This window comes from Saccostrea echinata, unplaced genomic scaffold (genome assembly GCF_033153115.1).
Source record: "Saccostrea echinata isolate AGI-Se365-2 ecotype Australia unplaced genomic scaffold, CSIRO_AGI_Sech_v1 ptg000023l, whole genome shotgun sequence".
Lineage (NCBI taxonomy): Eukaryota > Metazoa > Mollusca > Bivalvia > Ostreida > Ostreidae > Saccostrea > Saccostrea echinata.
The window spans coordinates 135002-158163 of NW_026889772.1; the positions used below are offsets into that span (position 1 = coordinate 135002).

General features: G+C 39.3%; 3 protein-coding genes across 3 annotated transcripts; all 3 read right to left on the reverse strand.

Moving 5' to 3' along the window:
- Positions 1–7884: 7884 nt before the first annotated feature.
- On the reverse strand, positions 7885–9102 carry LOC133191563 (uncharacterized protein F54H12.2-like). Its single transcript, XM_061327311.1, has one exon. The coding sequence runs from the start codon at positions 9100–9102 to the stop codon at positions 7885–7887; it is 1218 nt and encodes a 405-aa protein (XP_061183295.1).
- Positions 9103–18477: 9375 nt separating this feature from the next.
- Positions 18478–19020, reverse strand: LOC133191564 (baculoviral IAP repeat-containing protein 7-B-like). The gene has a single exon (XM_061327312.1). It carries the CDS (start codon positions 19018–19020, stop codon positions 18478–18480), a length of 543 nt encoding a protein of 180 aa, XP_061183296.1.
- A 125-nt stretch (positions 19021–19145) lies between these two features.
- On the reverse strand, positions 19146–22601 carry LOC133191565 (uncharacterized). The gene is made up of 2 exons (XM_061327313.1): positions 20325–22601; positions 19146–20186 (listed from the first exon to the last, which is right to left on the reverse strand). The coding sequence occupies exons 1-2, from the start codon at positions 22599–22601 to the stop codon at positions 19146–19148; spliced, it is 3318 nt and encodes a 1105-aa protein (XP_061183297.1).
- Positions 22602–23162: the final 561 nt, after the last annotated feature.

The following is a 23162-nucleotide window of genomic DNA, read 5'->3' on the forward strand; positions in this document are numbered from 1 at the left end:
TAAAAAAGAGGAAAATGCATGTAATTAAATTTCATCCGTTTTAGTGTTGAGGATTGATTTTATCCTAAAAATAACAAATTTGTTTTTTTTTTTCGGCTGTGATGAGCAAACATGGTGCATTACGCACCTTCCCTTCGTTGCAAATAACGTGCATACATACAGCCTTTCAATTTTTCGGCTTAGCAATTTACGGTAACTTTCATTTTGCATGCCATATCTTTAATTCAACACTGACTCGTTTTGATTGACCTTTAGTATTTTAGTATAATTTTCAATATAAATTATTTCTTGCATTATGCATCGCATTTATTATGTTTTATTAGTTTGTTCTTATACATTACACATATAATCAGAGCAGAATTCAAACTTATAATACTTTAGATTCATACATTTACGACAATACAATAACCGACAATAACATAGACTTTCTATGCTTCGTACGGACTAGATTCTATTGCTAAAGTAATTTTCAGACAAATAAACGGGAAGCAATGCAACGTCGCCTTTGTGACGTAACTGACGTCATAATCAAATGTGCACAAAACATCCGCTCGAATCGTCGAAATTGTGTACCGAAATTGATGACAAAAGCAAACCTGCGACCTACCTTAAGGTCAAGATCTAGTAAATGATTTTGGACTGCCTTTTTGATGCTAGATCCATTATGACGTCATAATCAAATTAAACTTTCTTTTTCCCGTACTTTACAGCTGTAAAAGAATTATGTAGAAAATAAAGTACTTTTCTGGAATTCAATTTGAAATCATGTGAAAAGTAATCCCGAAACCTATATTCAATTTAATATTATTTTAAAGAAGCGGCTAAGAACATACAAAATACCGTTTTCTGAGAGACTGTAGGCAATCTGGATACATTTAATTTGTCTGGTATGGAAAAAACTCCCATATTCATGACTGATTTTCTTAATTTTTTATTGAAAATGAAAGTTTAAGATATGATTTTTCCTCTTGTTTACCTACAAATTATGCCCCGAAACACCTTATTTGACCAAGCTATACTTATAAAACTTCATTAAAGGAATTTATTTCTCAAATTTGAGAAATCTGTAGGCTCCTTTTATTTACTAGATCTTGACCTTAAGGTCAAGATCTAGTAAATGAGTTTAGACTTTTTTTGGGTGCTAGATCCATTATGACGTCATAATAGATTTAAACTTAATTTTTCCCGTACTTTATGGCTGTAATAGAATTATAAAGAAAATGAAGCATTTTCATGAAATTCAATTTGAAATCATGATAAAAGTAACCCCGATACCTATATCAAATTTAATATTATTTTAGAGCAGAGGTCAAAAAGATATGAAGAACCGTTTTCTGGGAGACTCTAGGCAATCTGGATATATTTCCTTTCTCTGAGTTGGAAAAAACTCTGAAATTTTTACCTGATTTCCTTCATTTTTCATCGAAAATGTCAGATTAAAAAATGTTATTCGTTGAGTTTACCAAAAAATTATGTCCCGACACACCTTATTTTATCAAGCTATATTTGTAAAGGATCATTAAAAGAATTTGTTTCTCAAACTTGAGAAATCTGTAGGCACCTTTCATTTACTAGATCTTGACCTTAATACAAATAATTGCATTCTGCAGACATGTTATAAACAACTGTTATGTGAGTATGAAGAACAACAGGAGTAGTATAAGAAGCCTAGCTGGCTGGGTCAACTGAGTGCACTTTTTAGCCCTGGGGGATGGCTGGGTCAACTGAGTGCACTTTTGGGCCCTGGGGGGATGGCCGGGTCAACTGAGTGCACTTTTAGGCCCCTGGGGGGATGGCCGGGTCAACGGAGTGCACTTTTAGGCCCTTAAAGTGCCTGAAAAAAAAAATCCATGTGAGATCCTACCTAGCCCTAAACTTGGCAGCGATTCAAATCTTGATTATGACGTCATTCTAGTCCTTCATCGCCTCTCTGGCTGCTTAATTTTGACACATTAAAAACACAGCTGATCTCCAGCTGTTATTCTAAAAAAAAGAAAAACAAGTCAATGTTAAAGTTTAAAAAAACTCTTTTTATTTAAGTATGATACAAAGTCAATTCTTCTTTTGAAGTTTCAGGGACTTCTTGACCTCTTCCTTGTGTTTTCTTTTCTTAGGCTGGTCCAGTGGAATCAGATTTTCTTTGTTCTCCTGATGTACAATAGCTTCTACAGGAATGTTTAATAAATTATCCTGTTTGTCCCCGAGACTCATGTTTTCCTGCGTCTTTTTTTTTCCCTTGGGCTTGGATGGTTTCTTCTTCTTCTCAGACAGTTTGTTTTGGTCACACTTATCGGCCCAATGTCCAAATTTTCCACATTTGTAGCATAGGTCTTTCTTGGGACATTCAGGGGCCCAGTGTCCTAACTCTTTGCAGATGAAACAGGGGTTGGTCTCTCTGGTTTTCTTTGGAGCTTCTGTGTCTGTGGGTTCTCTACCTTTTTCTTCTTCTATTTTCCACACTTTATCCTCCAGTTGGGCCATTATTTCTCTCAGGTCAACGAATTCACTCATGACTTTCTCTTCAAACTTATTTGCATTCACTTGCATCTGGTTTAGCATGTTGACGATCCCCTCTAACGTGGTGGTTAAAATACCAAAGTCCTCTTTGGTCATGGCCTCTGGGAAATTATACAATTCCAAGTCCAGTCCTACAGGATCCTGAGTCTCTGGCATGGGGGCTATGACATAGCCTTCAGGTGTCGCATAATTGGGGTTGTCTTTGGTATTCATCATTGCTTGTGCCATGGTATACACCTCTGACTTCTGACTGAAAATGATGACCCATACACTCTCTGCGCTGGTTTTTATACTTTTTTTAAAAGGAAGGGGTCCTGGAAAAACCCACACGCGCTCAGCAGGTTCTGAGATCTGGAAATTCCTGAGATGTGAGATGTGAGATCTGGGAAAAACCCACACCTTCCTATTCTATTTAAGTCTATTGGTTTTTCCAAAGTCTAAAAATAGATTTTAAAAAAAAATTTAAAAAAAAAAATTAAGTCTATTGGTTTTTCCAAAGTCTAAAAATAGATTTTAAAAAAAAAATTTAAAAAAAAAAATTAAGTCTATTGGTTTTTCCAAAGTTTAAAAATAATTTTTTAAAAAAAACAGGGGTATAAATAAGATAAAATATCATGTCTTCTGTTCATAATCAATTGTCATGTCGAAGCAATACCACTCTTTGATTTTAGAAGGCTATGATTTGTTAATGCAATGGATAAAACAACACGAACAACCTCTCCCTCCCGAGGCAGAACAAGTGTTTCAGAGAGCCACTACCATCATAGAAACCATTCAGGACTTATGGTTACAATGCCTGGCCCTGTTACATCATCCCAACTTGGGGAGACTAGCTACACTGCATTTTCTATGTCAACGCATGAAAGAAACTCTGCCCCAGAAATGGTATGGGTTAAGCCTGACCCACTATCTCGGAAAGCCTTACACTTTTTTATGCCATCCCCAAGCAAGGAAAGTGATTTTACTCTACCAGGAAATAGAATCGATGGAGAAAATATGCATTCAATACGGGATGAAATATGTGGAAATTTCATAGAGACTAAGAAATGTGTGACTTTTAATACAGACTTGAATGAAATTCATTATTTACCACCCGAAGATCGGAAAAGTGAATGGATGGCTCTAGTAGCCGATCGAATGAGATTTCAACGCAGAATTCAACATTTGGAACAATTGTTAAACCAAAAAGAAATAAAAGAATGAAAAGACACTAAGCTTTTTGTTTGTTATTGTTGTTATTGTTTAGTAATGACGTCATCATGTATCCGTTAGACGCTGAGTCTATAAAATCCTGGTTTATTTAAAAATCTAAACTTTCCCACTGCAAATAAAGGGTATACAATTTGTTTTTAGATCAATCTGATTCTCTTCATCTCAAAATTTTTATATGAAAAGGTCAGGATCGAAAAGATTCTTATATTCCCTATACAAAGTCTTATACATTGATTTTCTGAAAATGGCTGACCTTTGACCTCCCTTGTGTTTATCCCGAAACCGACGCTAAGTTTATTTTTACACTCCTAACGATTCTTTTGATCTGAAAACTATATAGACACTCTTCCCTAAGTTCAATCTGATTGCCTACCATAAGTTTTCTTTGTGTTACACTCTCAAAAGTCTAAAACGACTTATTTTATGTATTCAGGTCAGTCAAGGTTAGCCCTTCGCTTCGGCATGAATGAGCCTGTTCTAAACAAGGGAACAATGTCATGTATGAAAAATACTGTGAAATCATTCTCGAAACTTACCTTCATTCTTTTACTAAAAGGTTTGAATGTATATATAATTCCATAATATGTTATTTACTCCAATAGAGGTATTCACAAAACACAAATAACACAATTTTGATGTTTCCATGATTTTCTGAGCTCTTCTTCATCCGGGCTTTTAGGGTGCTCTCTTTTTGGCTCGCGCTGTGTGTATAAATACCGACGCTGATCAGCTGTTAACTGTCATTCGTTAGCGAGCTGTTCCAGCGACACTACAAGGAATTCAACATGTCTCTCTTTACTGAGAATATAGCTATTCAGCCAGGAGTGGAGGTGATCTTACAGATGGTGGTTCGGAACCAGGACACTGGGGAGGAATTCGCCGTTTTCAATATGGGCAGGATCCGCGTCGGAGATCTGAGGACCTTCGTCGCCACCAACATCGCGCGGAGAGCCAGAACCACCCCCTATTCCAGGCCTTCGCCACCAGCAAGGAGCAGAGAGGAGCCACGCCCCGTATACCATCCGCGGCAGGAGGAGGAGGGCAGGAACTTCGACCTGCCGGACAGTCCGGAGTCCCCCCCTTCATCTCCGGCCGGAGCAGCACTCCACCGCCTCCTCGACAGGGTTTCGTCACCGCCCCAGGACCGAGCGGTCTTCCAAGGCTGTATTCCTTTGTGGGGGATCCAGGCTTCTGTGGCCGAAGGATACTGTTCTCTCTGCCTGTGTGACCAGGAGTTGTCCAACTTCCTGTGCGGTCGATGCCGCCAGAGGCCAGCCTGCTTCCTCTGTGCGGCCCGCCTGATAGACCGAGGAGAGGGCTGCCCCCTCTGTCGTTACGGGAGCCCGGAGCCCGTTGTTTCCACCCCTCCTACCCGTCCCTCAACACCCAGGGTGGGCCGAGGCCGTGGCGTGACCATTGAGGGAGGAAGAACACCAGACAACGGAGTAGTGACTGGCCGTGGACGAGGGCGACGTCCCAGGGAGTAAACCCTGAAGAAAAAAAAACAACAACGGTCCTTTTAAGGACCAAGTCCCAGGGAGTAAACCCTGAAGAAAAAAAATCAACAACGGCCCTTTTAAGGGCCAACCCAAATTTTACGAAAAGATACCTTTTTGATACACGGTTATAAAAGAAACCTATAATAACACCAGAGGTCACTGTTTTTTTTTTTTTTTTTTTTTTTTTTTTTTTTTTTTTTTTTTTTTTTGGTTAAACTCATAATCACTTATTTTTTTCTTGTCAACTCATATTATTTATTTATTCGATTATAACAACAACAACAAAAATCTATAGACTTTCTCCCCATGTCCAATAAAAAAAAAATACACACATGAAAGACAGTGATTTTCTCAAATTATTAGGGAATGTGTTTAAGTACGACTTAATTTTCTGTGTTTATGCCGCCATGATACTCTCGAGGCAAGGTTTTTTTTATTCCTCTCCTGTTCAAGGCGTGTAATCCACGCTGTAAGTCGTTTAAAGTTTTTTAACACATTGTTTATTGTTGTGATTATGTTATCCCTCACCTATATGTTTTAATGTCAGCTATGCTAATGAACCTAGTTCTGCATGATTTTGAGATAATGGTTTGTCATGTGCTTAAAGTATGGCCTGCTATTCATGTCATCATTTATGGTCCATAGTAAATAAAGTCTGTATTTTTTGTCTTAAATATATATATTTTTATGAATGAAATTTCATTGATTCCAGTATAAGTTAAGTCGTGATATATATATATATATATATTACTCTTTTTTTTATTCCATTACATTTAAAAACATACATTGTTTCATGTAGTATTTTGTCATCATAACAAAAAAAAATGGATTTTATTTCTACAGTCCTCAACATTGGAAGATATGTTGTTTTTTTTTGTTTTTTTTAGGGTTCCTAACCATCTATAATCCAGTCTCTATGAAGTGAAGCCTGGGCTGTACTCTTCCTTTTTTTTGGAAAAAACACACACACAGTTAATCATCCAACATATAGAAACAAACAAAACTTTGAAGTTTTCAATGAGATACAAATTTTAATTCTTTTTTTTTTTTTACTATACATGTTTATATATATATATATATATTTTATAAAAAAAAATGGATTAAAAAATGGATAAGTCAAAGATAATTGATAATGTAAATTATAATACCATAGTTGGTTAAAGATAACAAGGTTTTTTTTTATATCTCCAAGTGCTGATGATTTTTCTGAATTTTTTTTCCATTTTTTTAATATTGACAATATATTACAGGGGGAAAAGAAAAAAAACTGTACTGTGAGCCAAACTGGATGATTGCATGGAATTATAAAAAAAATTCCTAGTGTTTCTACTGGGCCCCACCCACCCACCCACAAGGATCTGCTTATGAGTGCATCAGACTGCTGTGGAGGCTGAAGCATGGCACTTCATTCCTAAAAAAAGGTACTTTCAAAAAAAAAAAAAGATTTATTTTATATCACATAAAAAAAACACACATACACAGTTAATTTTTATGAAGAATGTACACATGTTTGTCATAAGTGTGTACAAATTGTTCAATATAATGTCTATAATGAGTCCAATTTCCTCCAGCTAAGCCACATCCAATCTTGTAAGGAAAAGCAAAAGTTTTATAAGGTAAATTTCCCAATTCTTGTAAACAGGCTTGAAACCATTGCTCTCTATTTTGTGGGGTGTCCTGATAAGTGGAGATTCTTTTAGGTCTGTGACTTGCTCTGCCATAATCCCATTGAGCTAATAAACAAATGACCACAGGTGTTTGTGAGGAAAACACCCTAATGGTTCCTGGCTTATCCCTGTCCTCTTCTAAGGCTAAATTTCTAGACCCTAAAGGTCTGCGGGTGGCATACAAATTCGCTTGAGGATATTTATCTGCTATACTTTGACTCAATCCATGAGCTCTGACTGTTAAACAGTTACATTGATGTACGATAGCTTCTACAGGAATGTTTAATAAATCACCCTGTATCTCCTGGAGACTCATGATCAACAAATGAGGCTATTTTTTTTCTTCTTTTTTTTTATACACCTTTTTTCTATCTATATTTAGTATCATGGGGAAAACCCCCCTTTTTTTTAAAAAAACAAAAAACAACAACAAGAGCACATTTTTTTTTTTTCAAATTCTTTTTTATTGATAACAACAACAATTAATTACATGACATTTTGATAGAAACATTGACAAGTTTGTCCATGACCCGTAGGTCTTTTATGATAAGTGTCTTTAAACCATTGAGCTACATAATGATCTCTTTGTAAAGCTGTGCTATGGTCAAAGGGGAATAACCACTCGTCTGCTTTCTTTCTCAACTTGTGTCTTTGATGTAAATAATACACGCAATATTGTCCACACACATCGGTCTTCCAATCTTGATATCGATACGGATTATAAATCCATTGGTGAGCATGACGATGGATAAAGTCTTGAATTTCTTTTTGTAAGGGAGGAAATCCATAAGAGTCAAAATATTCCACCACTGGACTGCTCACGTACAGACACACCCAGTGTTCTCCAGGTTGATCTTGAGGATCCGTATTCACCACGATGGCTTTTTCTCCAAGTCTTAATTGATCCGGTAATATATCCAAAGGGTACACTCCACCAAAAGAACTCTTTAATTCTCTGGATAAGACTTCTCTCAACTGTCCCGTATCCATTAGTAATCAATACTCACTTCTCTCTGTTTGTTAATTTCTAACAGGTTATCGAATTCTGCATACACCACACAATTTAAGGTGTTCACCGTATTGTTCGTAAATTGGACTTCTATTCTCAGATTTCCGGTTTCTATGATGTGGAATTTGTCCGATTGCGCTTCTTGATCTTTGGTGAAATCCCAGCCCCACAGAGTGTATCCGTTTTTATACTCTTCTAGGGTGATGTCCGGAGCCCAATCTTCTCCTAATTTTCCCAAGGCTTGATATAGACTCAGATAAGATCTCAGATATAAATCTTCATTGAAATTGGGCTCAAAACAACGAGTACTCTTGGTCTCTCCGTTGATACTGACATCTAATTTCTTAATTCCAAAGTTTTGAAAATGAAACGGATTTTTAGTTTTATCTCCGTTAAAAGCCGCATTTTCCACAAAGCCTAAAATGAGACGTTTAGGCATCTGCCCTTGAAACAGATGATCCGTAATCTTAGATTGAGTTCCTGTCAGTATGGTAAAGGTTTTCACTTCGACTCTTCTCAAAGGATATTTGGCTCTATGAGTGTTCAAACTTTGATTAATGCCATTCATCATGACGGCCGTGGGTTTGACTTTTCTCACCCACAAGACCATGTTCAATATTTTCACTTTTCCCGTACTTAGTGCTTTGATCATCATATAGAACTGAGGTCTGGCTCGATTAAATCTCAAACGGACGTCTACTCCATTGGGTAGAAATCGGTCTTGTTGAAATAGATCCAGATGTAAACGATCAAACAAGGCTATTTTCTTACTATCTTTGATGGCCTGGTGACGTTTTCTAAATCCTTCGTTTCTAGAATTGGCCGGTAACTCTGGGACGATGGGTTCGTCAATGGTCACAGTATCGGCACCACCCTGTGAACCTGGGGTTACATCAAATGTCTTATTTTGAGCCACTCCAAGGTCTGCTACCCCCACTTCGTCCATGTGTCCTGCCGTATCTTTTTCCCACAGACTACAGGCTCTCATCTGGGTCATTAATGTTCTGGGTTTGTAAGAAAGTAATTTCTCCAGATAAGCTTTGTAAGGATAAGTATCGGTTCCCGGAGACACTATTTTTCCATTGACACTGAGATCGATTTCCGTAAACAAGGAATGAAAGATATTATTCACCGGGGCGCAAGTGGTGTTAGCTCCAGTCAGATCAGTACCATCGTCTTTGGTGAATTTACACACCATTTGAACATACGTTTGAGATAAATCCAGATATTGATCTCCTTGTCCTTTAATTTCAAATTCAATGGGAGCCGTATCCGAATTTAAAGTACTAGAAATGGGGTAATATTCTTCCCATTTGGAGTCTTCTAAAGCAATATTAGTCGGGGGGACTTGGAACAATTATAAATTGTTCATCCCACACGCACAGGAATCTGGTTGCAACATGATGTCTGTCTACTAGGATTGATTTTTCACAAATGAAGGTCAATCTCACTCGACTTTCCTATTTATAGTGTCTCTCAATCAAAGATATCTAAACCCCTTTTTCTCTTCTTAGGACCTCCTCGGGCTAACACAGGTGCTTTTTTTCTTCTTCTTCTTTTCTTACCGAGATTCAATCTTTGTTTCAGGGCTTGTACTCCGTGAGTTTTGACAGCGTCTTTTAAAGATCTCTTATTTTCTAACACATCTAACCCCGTTCTAGCGGCAGCAGTCAAGGCATGTTTGGCTCCCGTTTTCAGTAAATTTCTCACTACTCCTCTCCCTCTCTGCCGTCTTCTTCTTTTTCTTCTCCCTTTGCCTTTTTGACCTTTCCTATTCATCTTCTTAAAAGCTAGACTTCCTCCTCTATTGAGAGCAAATAGGCCCGTATTTTTAACGGCATTGAGTCCATGAGTTAAAAGAGCATTTTTGATATTTTTCCTTTTTTTAATCACATCCGCTCCTATTTTAGCTCCGGCAATCAAGGCTTGATTACGACCCATTTTGACTAGATCTTTAAGAAATCCTCGACCTCTTTGTCGCCGCCGGCCTGAGCATAATTGGACAGCTTCTTTTAAAGTCATCCCTATAGGTAGGTTCGGTACCATTCCCGAAAGAAAGTCTATAAATTTTCCTCCTCTTTGAGATCTCAAATGCTGGCGAATTCGCCTAAATTTGGGTAGAAGCAAACTGTCTGGAAAAAGATTTAGTATTGGAAATCCAGTAGGATTAGGGGTAAGGGCTCCAGCCAATCCAGAGATAATTCCACCTACAACACCGTGTCCTTTTTGACGTAATAAACCTCTATGATAGACAAACTGTCCGTGTCCTCTTTGTCTCAATAATCCTGGATGATACTGCATGTTTTCATGACTCGTGTCAGACTGACCTAAATGCACTCCGGGGACTCCTTTTTATACCCCTTCCTGTCTTAAGGTTGAATACAATACAGACAGCATATCAGACAAGTCATCACTCCCAATAGGATGTAACAAAAAAGATGTACACTCATCTCAGTACACTTTTCTGAAATGAAGTTTCACGACCGATTTTCCATTTAAAAAAGGCATGGGAGTCCCTAAAGGAGTCATGATATGAATCTCAATGCTATCGAAATGTTTTTTACTCAGTTTCAAATATTCCGCTCTAACCGGTTCCCATTTAGCTTGTTTTTTATCTTCCAGATTGAGTGTACAAGGAACCACTCTTAATAATTTCAAGGCATTGGATCCTACCGTCTGGGGTTCAATCAAGTCACAATACACGTACATGGATTTCAGATTTTCATATAAATCTACGTTATTGTTGCCCATGTAACTCACGTTGATCCATTTGGTCATGTTTTCTGTATCGTTCTGAAGCATCACCTTCTTACTTTCTATTCCTAACTTATAAGCTAAGGCTGTGGGAAAGCGAATGCAAAGGGGATATTTTCTAAGTTCTCTCCCCATAAACTGATACATCACTTTATCATATTTGTCATGATAGGCTAATTTCATGACATTCTCTTTTCTAGGATCACCCAAAAACTTCCATAATTTATTCAAAGTTCTTTCCAGTCCAAGACTGATTTCATTTGTTAAAGCCATGGGATGAATGTAAGGCCCCGGGCTAAAGTGAATTCGTTTAATTTTCATCTTCTGGTCTTCCGTTATGAGATTAGCAAATTCAGTATGGTCCCAATCTAACAGTACAGGACATTGGCTTAATGGCATCGCCTCTATGGTTTTCATTTTAAATCTGTCCCATTTAAACGCACTAGGTTCTTGGAGTTTTGGAACATAAAACTGAGGAAGCAGGATGTCAAAATAAGCTTCCTCTTCTGTGATGTTTTTCAATGAAATGGGATACATCAATTCTGTTAAAGCCACTTCCCATTGTCCATCTGTTAAATCTACTGTTTGTGGTAATAAGGTTTTAAATTGAGCAGTCGTATTACTCGGAAAAGACTGCATGGACCCATCACTGGGTAAAGTCATGTAAAAGCCACTGCTCTCGGCCATGTTCAGTGAGATACTGAGACAAAATAACTTAGGACCCTTCTATTTATAACAACACTTTTTTTTTGTTTTTTAAAAATTTTATTGAGTTTTTTTTTTTTACATTTTTTTTTCTTCTTCTTCTTCTTCTTCTTCTTCTTCTGATCTGTAATCAATCACTCTGTCCAAAACACCAAGTCCTTCCTTCTCCATATTGTCTTTGATCTGGGAAAAGGGGATGCGACAATACACGTACTGTTTAACGTCCTGATAATCTGAAAAGGTCAGTTCTTTTTTCTTCATCTTGAAAAAATGTCTCACACACTCTCCTATGTTGGAGTACCAGAGACTTTCGTTCAGAACCAGGGTCATCGGTGTCGAACGATTCATAGGATGAGTACAGCTGACCCATTTATATTGCTCGTAATGCTGGTTGAATTTCACGCTCACTCTAGTTCCTTTAGGATGCGGGATTTTGACTCTTTTTTCCAGCCACACGTTTTCCAGGGAATGTCCTGGATGATTTTCAAAGAAATCCAGGATCGCTCCTAGTTTAGTTTTCATCCACCCTCCTTCCATGTAAATAAACCGAGTGACGGGGCTCTCACAATACCAACGATACTGCATCTCTTTTAAAACACGTCTGACTTGGACAATGAACTTTTTCAGAATGAATGATTTTTTTGGGGGGTCATACCTCTTTATATAACCTTATCCAATCTATTTTTAGCATCTCAGGAAAAACCCAACAACAGTTTTTTTTTTTTTGATTTTATGATTTATTTCCTTCATATCTACATAATGGACAAAGTCTGTAGCAAATCTTGACGAAGTTCTCGACACATTTCACACAGCATGGATACTGTCGGCATTGTTGGCACTTCCATCTCCCCTCCGTATTTTCCTCCCAGCAGGTCAGGCATTTCTTTAAGGCTCTCTTCCTGGTGACTTTGACCCATAGGGGCACCATATTCTCTGCCCCGTACTTCCATGTGAAATATTTCACGCACCATCTACATCCACAGGTCTCCATGGAAGGGGGATCATCCACAAACCAGTGAGGAAAAGCCATTTCACAATGCTCGCAAAATTGATAAGTTCTGTGATGCCATCCTGGATGATCATACACCGTAAATGTACGCTCATGGATCATCTCCCTATCACAGTAATGACAGTAATACTTTTCTACCTCAAAGAAATACTTCAGTCTCCACATAAAAATCATGATGAAATGTGGTGGTGGTAGTGGTGAAATTTTTTTTTTTTTTTTTTTTTTCACAAAAAAGCTCAGCTTTAAAAATACCTCTGGATCTGACTATTTACAGTCGCTTTGTGAAATTTTTTTTTAAAAAAAGCTCAGCTTTAAATACCTTTGCATCTGACTATTTATAGTCGCTTTGAAAAAACCCACACGTGCTTCACACGTTCTTACTCTATTTAAGTCTATTGGTTTTTCCAAAGTCAAAAAATAAATTTTTTTAAGTCTATTGGTTTTTCCAAAGTCAAAAAATAAATTTTTTTAAGTCTATTGGTTTTTCCAAAGTCTAAAAATAGATTTTTAAAAAAAAAAAAAAAACCTCAGGTTTTTACCTAGGGCATAAACTTGGCACCGATTCAAGTCATCAAGCTGCCTATTGTGACGTCATCACATGTATTCAGCTGAGAAAAATAAGACCTGGTTTGGTTTTATAGTTTTTATTATTATTATTATTGTTCAAATCGACACAAGGGACAATTTCTGTAAGAAAGCCGTATAATGGACTTGTAACACTTTTCACAGCAGGGATATTTCATACACTGTTGACATTTCCATTTTCCTTGGGTGTTTTCTTCCCAGCAGGAGGGGCATCTCTCGATCTTGGTATTTCTTCTCATGCGCTTAGCCCAACGTGGCATCATAAAATCAACTCCATATTTCCACAGGTAATATTTCAGGCACCATTCACAGCGACAATACCACAAACTAGGGGGATCGTCTACTTCCCAGTGAGGTATACGTTCTCCACATTCATTACATCCCCAATACCAACCAATAAGGTCGTCGTCTTCACTGTCATACTCAGGTAATCTGCTGATCTCTCTCAACTGCCTATGGCAATGAGGACAGGCACTATTTTCTTGGTGAAGAAAATACGACATTCTCCACACAGAAGGCATGATTGAAAAAAATGAGCACAGTGAACTCAAAGCTAAGATTTATATACCTTGGGATATCTATTTTTAGTAGAAGCGGAAAAACCAACAACACCAGAATTTATTTTTTTTTTCTTAGGTTTTTAATTCACAACAACAACAACAACATTAAATTAACAAACATGGAATACTTTTGCATAGTTCTTTTTGAATAGGAAAAGTTCTCTTCATGTACAAATATTCTGTTTCACAAGCACAGTCCATGATGTCGTATCCTTCTCTGAGCACTTTGTTTACATAATCTTTGATACAATCTCGGACTTCTTCCATCCATTTTCCTTGAATCCAGGTCCTTGCTGGTGCCTCTGTTTTGTGAGCCAAGACGTATTTGACTTTCCATTTGAATTCCTGATACTGGGGTCGCCATGACCCTAATAATAATACTATGATTAGTTCACATTCATGGTCCGGTAATTTGAATCTCTTATACAGGTACACATCATTGAGTCCTGTTTCTCCCGGATTCTTATCCATGAAATCTTGGATGCATTCCTCTTTGTTTTTCATCCATTCTCCTTTTTTAGTGGAACCTGTATGCTCTTGCATTTTCCAACGATACTCGCAGCTTAAAAATTCCATGTTGTGCTCTTCCTCAGTCAGATCAGAAATGAAAAAAATCTTTGTTGTTTCCCCATTTTATATATACTCTGTGGTGTATCTATTTTTTTTAAAAAGACATTAACTCTGTGCATTCGTGGTCTTCTTAGGGGTAGGTGTATGATGCATCATCGTAGGACTAGGCATGATATAACCCACTGAAGAACTCACACATACCATCCAATATTCTCGATTAGGATCGTGTAAAGCTAACATGACCACACTGGTGACGATGAGAGATACACAGATCAATAATTGTGCGAAATAAACGATTTCTTCTCGAGGAACATTCTCTCCACAAAATTTCCAATGAGGAGTTATTGGATGAGATCCGTTTGGGGAATCCATGAATCGAAACTAGGGGGATATCCTTTCCACCGAACTTTGACTTCTTCAATGATTTTTTTCCCTACGCGTCGCTTTTTATACCCCAAGATTTCCTCCACTTCGTACACGTCGTCTTTTTTAATGATCTTTTGTAATTCTTTCTCGTAAAAAGTCCCTTCTAATTCCTCTCCGTTATAATCTTGCACTCTATACACGTAAGGATACCTTCCAGGAACTCTTTTAGAAATGGTAAACAGTTCTGTGGTCCAGTTAGGTAAATATCCTTTTTCAAATGTGCGTTTGGCTTTACTGATGCGTACCCGATCTCCTTCCTTAAACTGAGGTTTAGGAAACTGTTTCCGATTGGATTTCCCATATAAAGTTTTCCAGACTTTTAACACATTAGAAGCATTCACTTGAGCTGGTGCTCTTTGGATACTGCGATGATAAGTGTGATTGTAAGCATACACTAAATCCGGTAAGATCTCTAAATACCGTCTGGTTTTATGACGGGTGAAATAGCGCCACATGCGTGCTTTGAGAGTTCTCTGAAATCGTTCCACGATACTGGCTTTGGTGTCCGTATTACGAGTGGTAAAAAAATGAATGGATTTAAAAGCCTGTAAGAATTCTCGATTGGTAAATTCTTTTCCTTGATCGGATTGAATGCGGACGGGACGTCGACCGTCTTGTTGAAAAATCTCTCGTAATCCTCGAATCATTTCCTTTCCCGTTTTCTGTTTTAAAGGCACCACCCAGGCATATTTAGATAAGACGTCAATGGCACACAATAAAAAAGTATAACCGTCATTGTGTTTCTTTAAACTGGACACATCTGCTAAATCTAATTGCCATTGTTCGTCTATATCCGTCACTCTAGTCTGTTGTCTCCGGAATTTTCTGTGAATGGGTTTATGTAAGGTATACGCATCTTGCTCTTTTAACCATTCTCGTATCTTTTTCAAGGAAATCTTATGTCCCAGACTTCTGACCTGACGATACAAAGCTTGTATTCCTCCGTACCCTCTTTTAGGATCATAATAAATCTCTTTTAAAATGTCTTCCACTGGTTCTTTTTTCATATCTTAGGTAATGAAAGCCAATTTTCGTCGATCTGTTCTAATCTCTTTTTAGGTAAACTTGGACTGAATTTAGATTTTTTGATGGCCTTCGCTAAATTTAACAGAGGTCTAGGAGTGGATTTTTTTATTCCTCTATCTCCTACAGGTCTACTAATAGGGGTCAAAAATGAAGAAGAAGCATCTTTAAATCCACTATCGCCCTCGTCCTCACTATCACTGAGGATACTTTTAGGAGTACTGATTTTTCCAGGTCTCTGCATGGCTTTTATAAGGTTTCCATTGCTCAGGTATTCCAGAGGAGTTCGCGTCTCTTTTAAAGCTTGAGCAAATTCATCTAATCCTTTAGGAAGGGGATGGTTTTTACGAGAACGAGATCTCATACTATCAGCCATTAAATCCACAATGTTAGAATCGGGAACTTTTTGACCTCGATAACTAATTTCACCTTCCTTATTCCAACTCAACACCTTGGTTTTCTTTAAATGATTTAATAATAATCCAGCTTTTCTTTTCATGTTTTTATTCACTGTTTCAAGGATTTCATCGTCAATTTCACCTGGGGCTGCTGCTGCTGCTGCTGCTGGGGCTGGAGCTGCTCCTGCTGCTGGAGCTGCTGAAATTTTAGATTTAGAAATAGGTTCCTGTCTAGCTTGTTGTAAATAATTCCTATATCGATGAAGTTCCTGGCCATATAAAGCGACTTTTTCTTCTGGGTTAAATCTTCACGTCTTGTAATCTCGTCCAATTCCTGACCTAAACTGATGGTGGATTGAAATTCCGGAGGTTTGGGTAATTTTGCCTTGAGATCGTTCAATAAGACCTCGGGAACTAACACCATTTTACGACTCATTTTTTTTTCTTCTTCTTGATGACTTTATAGACGGACTGACCGGCACTTAACAGTAAAGGTGCTGCTGAGATTAAAAGGGGTAAAATGTTTCCTCCTTTTTGTTGAAGTAATAAAGCTCGTCGTTTATGGACAGATTGAGGTTTGACCAGTCTCCTGAAGATGTGTTTCTTAGGAGCTAGTTTTCGTTTATGAGCCGAATTGAGAGGTAACACTCCTTTTAATAGGTTGTACATGATCTCGCAGATTTTGAGAATACAATCTCCAGAACAATGTTTTAAAATACCCGTCTTTAATGGAGAGGAATAGTGAGGGTCAGATAACACTCTTAAAAGAGGCCAGTGAGGTTTTAATCGTGTAGAACAGCAAGTCCTTCTTTTCTTCTTCTTAGCCATCCTGGGGTTAAAATGAGGACATGTCCCAGGTTTCTCTCCTTTTTATACTCTCAAGGAGGAGGAGCATACATGTCGTGTTTGTCCTTCTCGTGTTTGTCTCTATTTTTCTGGGTGACGTAGATTTTGGAACAATATCGACATTTATATCTCATTCCTTTAGGAAGTGTAGGTGTAGAGGCGGTCAGAGGTTGAAAGCGTGCTATTTTAGGAGTGTGAATGGGGACTTTAATTCTAGGAGAGGGAATTCCCACATTGACTCGAGGAAACACTTCTAAATCGGTAGCTCTTTGACTGCCTATGGGCCCCATAGGACGATCCATTCTCATTTCAGCTTGTTTCTTTAATAACTCCCCAATAGTTTTTTGTCTTTGTTCCTTATAATACTGATTGATTTCGTTTTTCAGACTTTCGGGCATGGCTTTTCGTTGAGCTGGAGTCTTGGGAGTCGTTTTTTTTTTCTTTCTACCACCAGGGGCTTTTCTTTGAGTAGGTTTTCTCTTTTGAGGTTTTCTCTTAGGAGGTTTTCTCTTCTTTCTGGTCTTTTGAGCTGCTCCTCCTACTCTCACCATCCAATCGGGAAACACTCTTTGTTTCTTATTATCGACTCTGACTACCACACTTTTCAAACGACGGACACGTCGTTTCTTAGGTGCATTCCATTTAAATAAATGACGAATGATGACTCCGCCTAGAAATCCGGCTCCTCCGCGTTTTAAAATGGCATTTTTTCTGTCTTGATCACTCGCCGACTTATCGGCTATGATGCTTAAATCTTGACGATGATTATTAATAAACTTTTGAGTCTGTTTATTGATGGGTAAGACCCCACGTATCAAATTTCGAGCTCCCATAGCAAACCAATTCAATAAGGCTTTACGCCCTAATTCGATTAAATGGGCTCGCTTGGCAGGATCTCGTTCCCGCTGTAAACGTCGTAAAGTTTTCACTAATTTACTCTTGGCCGAGAGAGGTCGACCCATGACGACTGTATAATGATGAATGACAAGTGTAATGTTGGTACATTTTTATTTATACTCTTGTGGCATGTGTACAGTCAACCATTCAAACAATCGACTTCTCAATCTGTATTCGTCTGGGGTCTGTGGATTCAAGTCCACCAGGAGATACCCGTGAGGAACACTGGTGGCTTCTTGATAGGCCGACATCAAATGAGGTAAGGCTAACTGTCGACTCAAGACACTGATTTGAGATTTGTCTCTGGGATTTTTAAACAACACTAAATAATGAGCATTCAAACTAATGGTGCGATGCTGTGGTGCTCGATCAAATAAGTTCTGAGTGATGTAAATCACACTGGTATTCCGATGATGCGCTTTACGGGTAAACCAATCCACGATCGATTCGATGGCTTTTCCTCCCATCATGTCGTCAAAAATGAGTAAGTGAGGAATAGTTATATTGGCCACTAATTTCTCATCGTCTTCTGGAATATTTCGAATGAAGGAGACCCGATCTGTTAAAGTAGTGTAAGCAGGTTGCCATTCCCGATAACACCAGACAATTTTTTGTGGCATGGGGGTAATCCAATGTAAATTTTCCACCAATTTCTTGACAAATTCCGTTTTCCCCGATTTAGAAGGTCCTGCTACCACCATGGTAAATTCGTGTTTCAATTGAAAAGACGGGAGTGTCTCCTCAGGTTGCATGATGACAAATGAAGAGAAAAATAGGGTTTCAATCCTTTTTATTCATAGTCAACACAGAAATATACGCTGGGTTCTCTTCACATCGGCTCGACAGATGGGGCAATACCGGAAGGTGGGAGCACATAAATAACAGCAACATACGTGTCCGCAAGGGAGTAAAGCCATTTGTAATTCTCTCTCTAAACAAATGTGACATTTTCCTGTGGCCTGGATCTCTGTAGAGGTTTGGTCTAGTAGAGGTTTGATTTCAGGTGAAGGTTTGTATCCCACCCGGAGTAAATGGTTAATGAATACGATCATCACCCACTCACGTCCTTTATAGGTATTGATGTAAGGACAATTAGGGTTCCAATAAGCATGTTCTACATAAGGATCGTCTGTAGGTTCCCAGAGGTTTAAAGTCATACCACAATGAAAACAGATGGTCTTATCACTCACTCCTCTGTAATAAAATCCGGCTTTGGCTAGGTAGGGTATTAATCCTTTTAAAGAATCGGGCCATCGATCATCAAAGGTAGCTTCTCTCTTTAAGAGCAGAGCATATTTAGGGTAAACAGGAAGGTAGTCTGGCTCCTTATCAACACCAGCCATGACTGAAGTGTTATATTATTTTCCACCCCTTTTTATAACCCCTCATTTTTGGGGGGGGGGGGGGTTTCCCCATAAAATAACAACAACACTTAAAATACAGTTTTTTTTTTTTTTGTTTTTTTTTTTTAATAACCATAAGGTAAAGTGTTATAATCTTCCATCAATTGTCTCTTATCATAGACAATTCTATATTGTTTTTCTAAAGGTATTGTCTTGACTTCATGTTGACGAGTCCTCTGTATTTTGTAGGGATACGAGACTTGGATTTCGTCAATTTCTTTCTGGAGCATTTTTTCTAAAGTCTCTGGTGACACGATCTGAGAGGCCCGATAATTGAGAGTCAATCCTTTGACTTTACACATGGATTTTCCCTTGGCGGTGAGGTAAGCATAATTTTTGGGGCCTCCTGACATGAATTTGATAATGTGGTCCCCGTCTAATTCGTCTGTCCATTCTCCTAAACTGTTGCCAAGGGTAGGATTAAATTGTCCCTCCTCATGTTGGTATATGATACTGTCCGTGTCGAAATAAAGGACCCGATCTCCCAAAGGTTGTAAAGTCTCGTAGAGGTGTAATCGGGCATGGGCGGTAGTGAAACAGGCCAGTACCACGTTTCCGAAGGGACACTCTTCCACGAATTCCTGTTTCTCTTGATAATTGACCAGCATCATGTCCGATTCGGCCTGCTCTTTATTTTCTAAGAGTTCTATCCCTTTGATGTCAATGGTCGAATCTTGTAAGAGTTGTTGTAGTTCCTCTTCTTCGGTCAAGTATCGAGTTTTAGGTAATAACAGGCGTTGAGCGAATTTTCCACACAAGCAATTTAAAAAGAGTTTGGCTATCGTTCTTAGCACCGGATTTTTTTCTATACTTAACAGGTCCATCCTGATCCCTTCTCTGTCTAAGACTTTACGAATGTAATCTAGTTTCTGTTCCTCCGTCTGACAATCAGGTGGGAATCCAGAAGCTTCCTGTTTGATCTTTAAGAAGGTATCGATGTAAGATCTGAATAAATCTCGACTGCTTTGTGAAAAATGCCAAACCTCGTAAATCCGCTCTAAGGTATATCCCATGTCCAGGGCTTTATGTAATTCTGTAGTCACCCAGGTACCCGTAAGACTGCGTTCCTGGTCTGCGTGTTGACATCGATGTTTAGAGGTAGAGTCCTGTCGTTCCGCACACGTTCGACATAAGGGAAACAATAACTTGCCTCCCGTGCGATAAGGTAAAACGGGGTGATAGAGGCCTCGGGGGGGGGGGGGGGGTAGGACCCGACAGTGAATGAGGCCGAAATAAGTTCTCACGTCCTGGAATTGGTCTGTTATGATCTGAGGATGGCCTAGGGGGAAAGGTCTGTGTTTTAATACGTAAGGGTATAAGGAACAGACGTCCACGTATCTCATGTCCCCCTCCTCACAATATAATTTAGTGGCATTAGTCCGACCTCCGTACAGGGCGTCTCGGGGGTTCAAAGGATCTGGAATGTCCAGGTCTCGTACATAATTCTGTAGAGTTACCTCTCTTTGTACCTGTTGATCGAATTCGTGCTCCCAGATGCTACGGAGGGAGTACCCCATTTCCTCTAAAACAGAACTCCGTCTTAAAGTTTCCTCGTGTAATTGTTCATAGGTAAATTGGGTCCGGTGAGGATGACTTTCGGTCTGTAAATTCGGATAGCAGGTGGGGCATCCGTGCCAATAGCATCCGTAAAATTCGTAGACGGTGCGAGTGGCTTCCTGGTATCCGTCGACGGTATAACTTCCGATCTTGACTTCTCCCCCGTTTCTAGCATGTTGGATGTGAGATCCGGTCTGGTGACTCATCCAGCTTAACCACCGACAGGCTTTGGCGGAATATCGACGCGCAGGCTGATACCCCAGGTTGGGAATGATGGCAATGGTCTCTTTGGGCATGAATCCTCGACGGTAGGCTAAATTGGCCGCACTGGCAAAAGTGATGGATTCCTGGAAGGGGTCTACATGGACCAAGCTCTTGAGGGTGGCTCTAAACTGAGCACAGCATCGTCGTAAAATATCGACGTCTGAAATACAATAGTCTAAAAATTCCTTCTGGAAGTCAAACACTTTTCCGGCTTGTTGTTCGTACCATTGATAAAAAGCCTGTCGTTCACTAATAGACATGTCGTCCGGATTGTAGTAAGCTGCCGGTGGATAAGGCCCCACGTAATTCTGGTTGTGTTCCGTATTAAAAAAGTGTGGAAAATATCCTTTCTTCAGTTCGGTGAATCCGAAAGCAGAGGGCATCTTGGACAGGGCAAAAGGTAAAAAATTATAGGAATCGATGAATTTCAGTCCGCAGATTTGCATGGATAAGATTTTACTGCCGTTCATGATGACGGTAGGTTTCAGGCAGGCGGTATGAACCAGGTAATTTAAAATGAACTGTCCGTCGTATCCTTTGAAATTGTGGGCGATGATGATGGCCTCGTCGTGTAATAAAGCGGAATTCTTATTTCCTGTAGTGGGTTGTAATAACCAGTCCATGAACTGCCTTAAGGTCTCTGGCCCTCGGAACAAGTGTTGACGGGGTCCCATGTGTCGACAGTGAGGACAGGGATCTTCTATGGGTAAGTGACCGCAATGTTGACATACGCGGTGTGCCACACACAGGTTAGGGACGTGGATGCCGGTTTCCTGCGTACATTCGAAATCGAAATAGATGTAGAACTGTAAGGTCTCTTTGCCCTTCTTCTTCTTTTTCTCGGGCTTGAGTTGAACGTAGCACTGATGATCCGTGTCTACGGTTTTCTTACAGATCTTACACTGTTTCTGTCCTTTGCACTGGTGATGAGCGAGTAATCTTTTAGACATCCATTTCTGACAGTGGTCGCATCGCCCCATTAAACTGCATACGGTGGTGACCGTATTCTTACTGTGAGGCCGTAGATGGTTTTCGTAGCAAGTTCTACTCTTAAAAAATCCCTGGCACTGGCTACATTGAATGCGGCTCCCGTCTTCAGGGCAGGGAGTGTCGGCTAAACAAAAATTACATCGGTGAGGGCACTGGGTACGATGGTCTGTGATGTTTCTGTAGCCCACGTCGCAATGATCACAGTAGTATTGATTGCCCGTCACACCAGGCATAGATATGATGGCATCGTAATGATGATCGTCTAACAGGACATTTAAACAAGTTCCCTCTCCGCAGCCTTTGTAAATGGGTTCTAAGGTGAGTTTAGAGGAGGTGGACTTGAACTGGAATATTTTCAATCGATAGAGAGGGGCTAACACTTGTAATTTCCCCCATTCTTCGGGTCCACAAGGCCGATGGATATCACACCCGGCTTGTTCCATGAGGGCTATAGCTTCTCGTTTCTGATTTAATGATTGAGTATCTCCTAGTCTCATGCGTTTCCATCGTTTTTCCCATTCGGGGTCTGGATGTTCAGGTTTTTCACTGTATAACCGGGTGACTACGATGGCTCGAGCTAAACAAAATTGATCCCAAGGATTGTTGATCTGAACGATGGATTGTTTCCTCTTCTTGAAACTCTCCTTGTTCACCATCAGATGTTTGGTTTTGTCTCCACCACTCCCTTCCGGATACTTGACCCGAAACATGTCGAATTCCATGGCCCCGTCTCCCAGTTTAAAATCTTTCTTGGATTGTTGCACGGCTTCTATTTTGTTTAAAATGACGTCCTCGTTCAAATGTTTACATTGAGTAAACTCGTACCAAATGTCGGAATCCAGAGAAGGATGGCGTATGTTCAGGCGTAGGTAATCGTTAGGATTACACTGCATTTGATATTTGACATTTTGCAGCATGTCTCTAAATAATCGCCGAACAAAGCCTCTGTTTTCCTCCTCTGGAAATTCCTTAAAATTCACACTGTAGACATCTTCATGCGCTTTAAATTTTCTGGAATGCTTGGCTTGTTTCAGTCTCACTTGATAATATTGGGAAATGGCCTTTGGCTTCCGGGGTGGTGAATGGGCTGATGAGTGTGGTTCTTCATCCGACACAGTCCTTTGTTGTTCTTGTTGGACTTGGGCTCTCTGCATTCTATCTAATATTCTCGCATTTCTTTTTCTGAGCGCTAATTCTCTGTGTTTATTGTTGTAAATAATTCTTTCTAACTCTTTCGCCCGTCTTCTCCATCTCATCAGTTGTTGGGCATG

Coding starts and splice junctions, on each gene's coding strand:
- LOC133191563 (XM_061327311.1), bottom strand. CDS start 9,102: ATGGTGTGTAAATTCACCAAAGACGATGGTACTGATCTGACTGGAGCT.
- LOC133191564 (XM_061327312.1), bottom strand. CDS start 19,020: ATGGCTGGTGTTGATAAGGAGCCAGACTACCTTCCTGTTTACCCTAAA.
- LOC133191565 (XM_061327313.1), bottom strand. CDS start 22,601: ATGTTTCGGGTCAAGTATCCGGAAGGGAGTGGTGGAGACAAAACCAAA. Junction 20,187..20,324: donor TAACAGACCAATTCCAGGAC/GTGAGAACTTAT, acceptor GCGGAACGACAG/GACTCTACCTCTAAACATCG.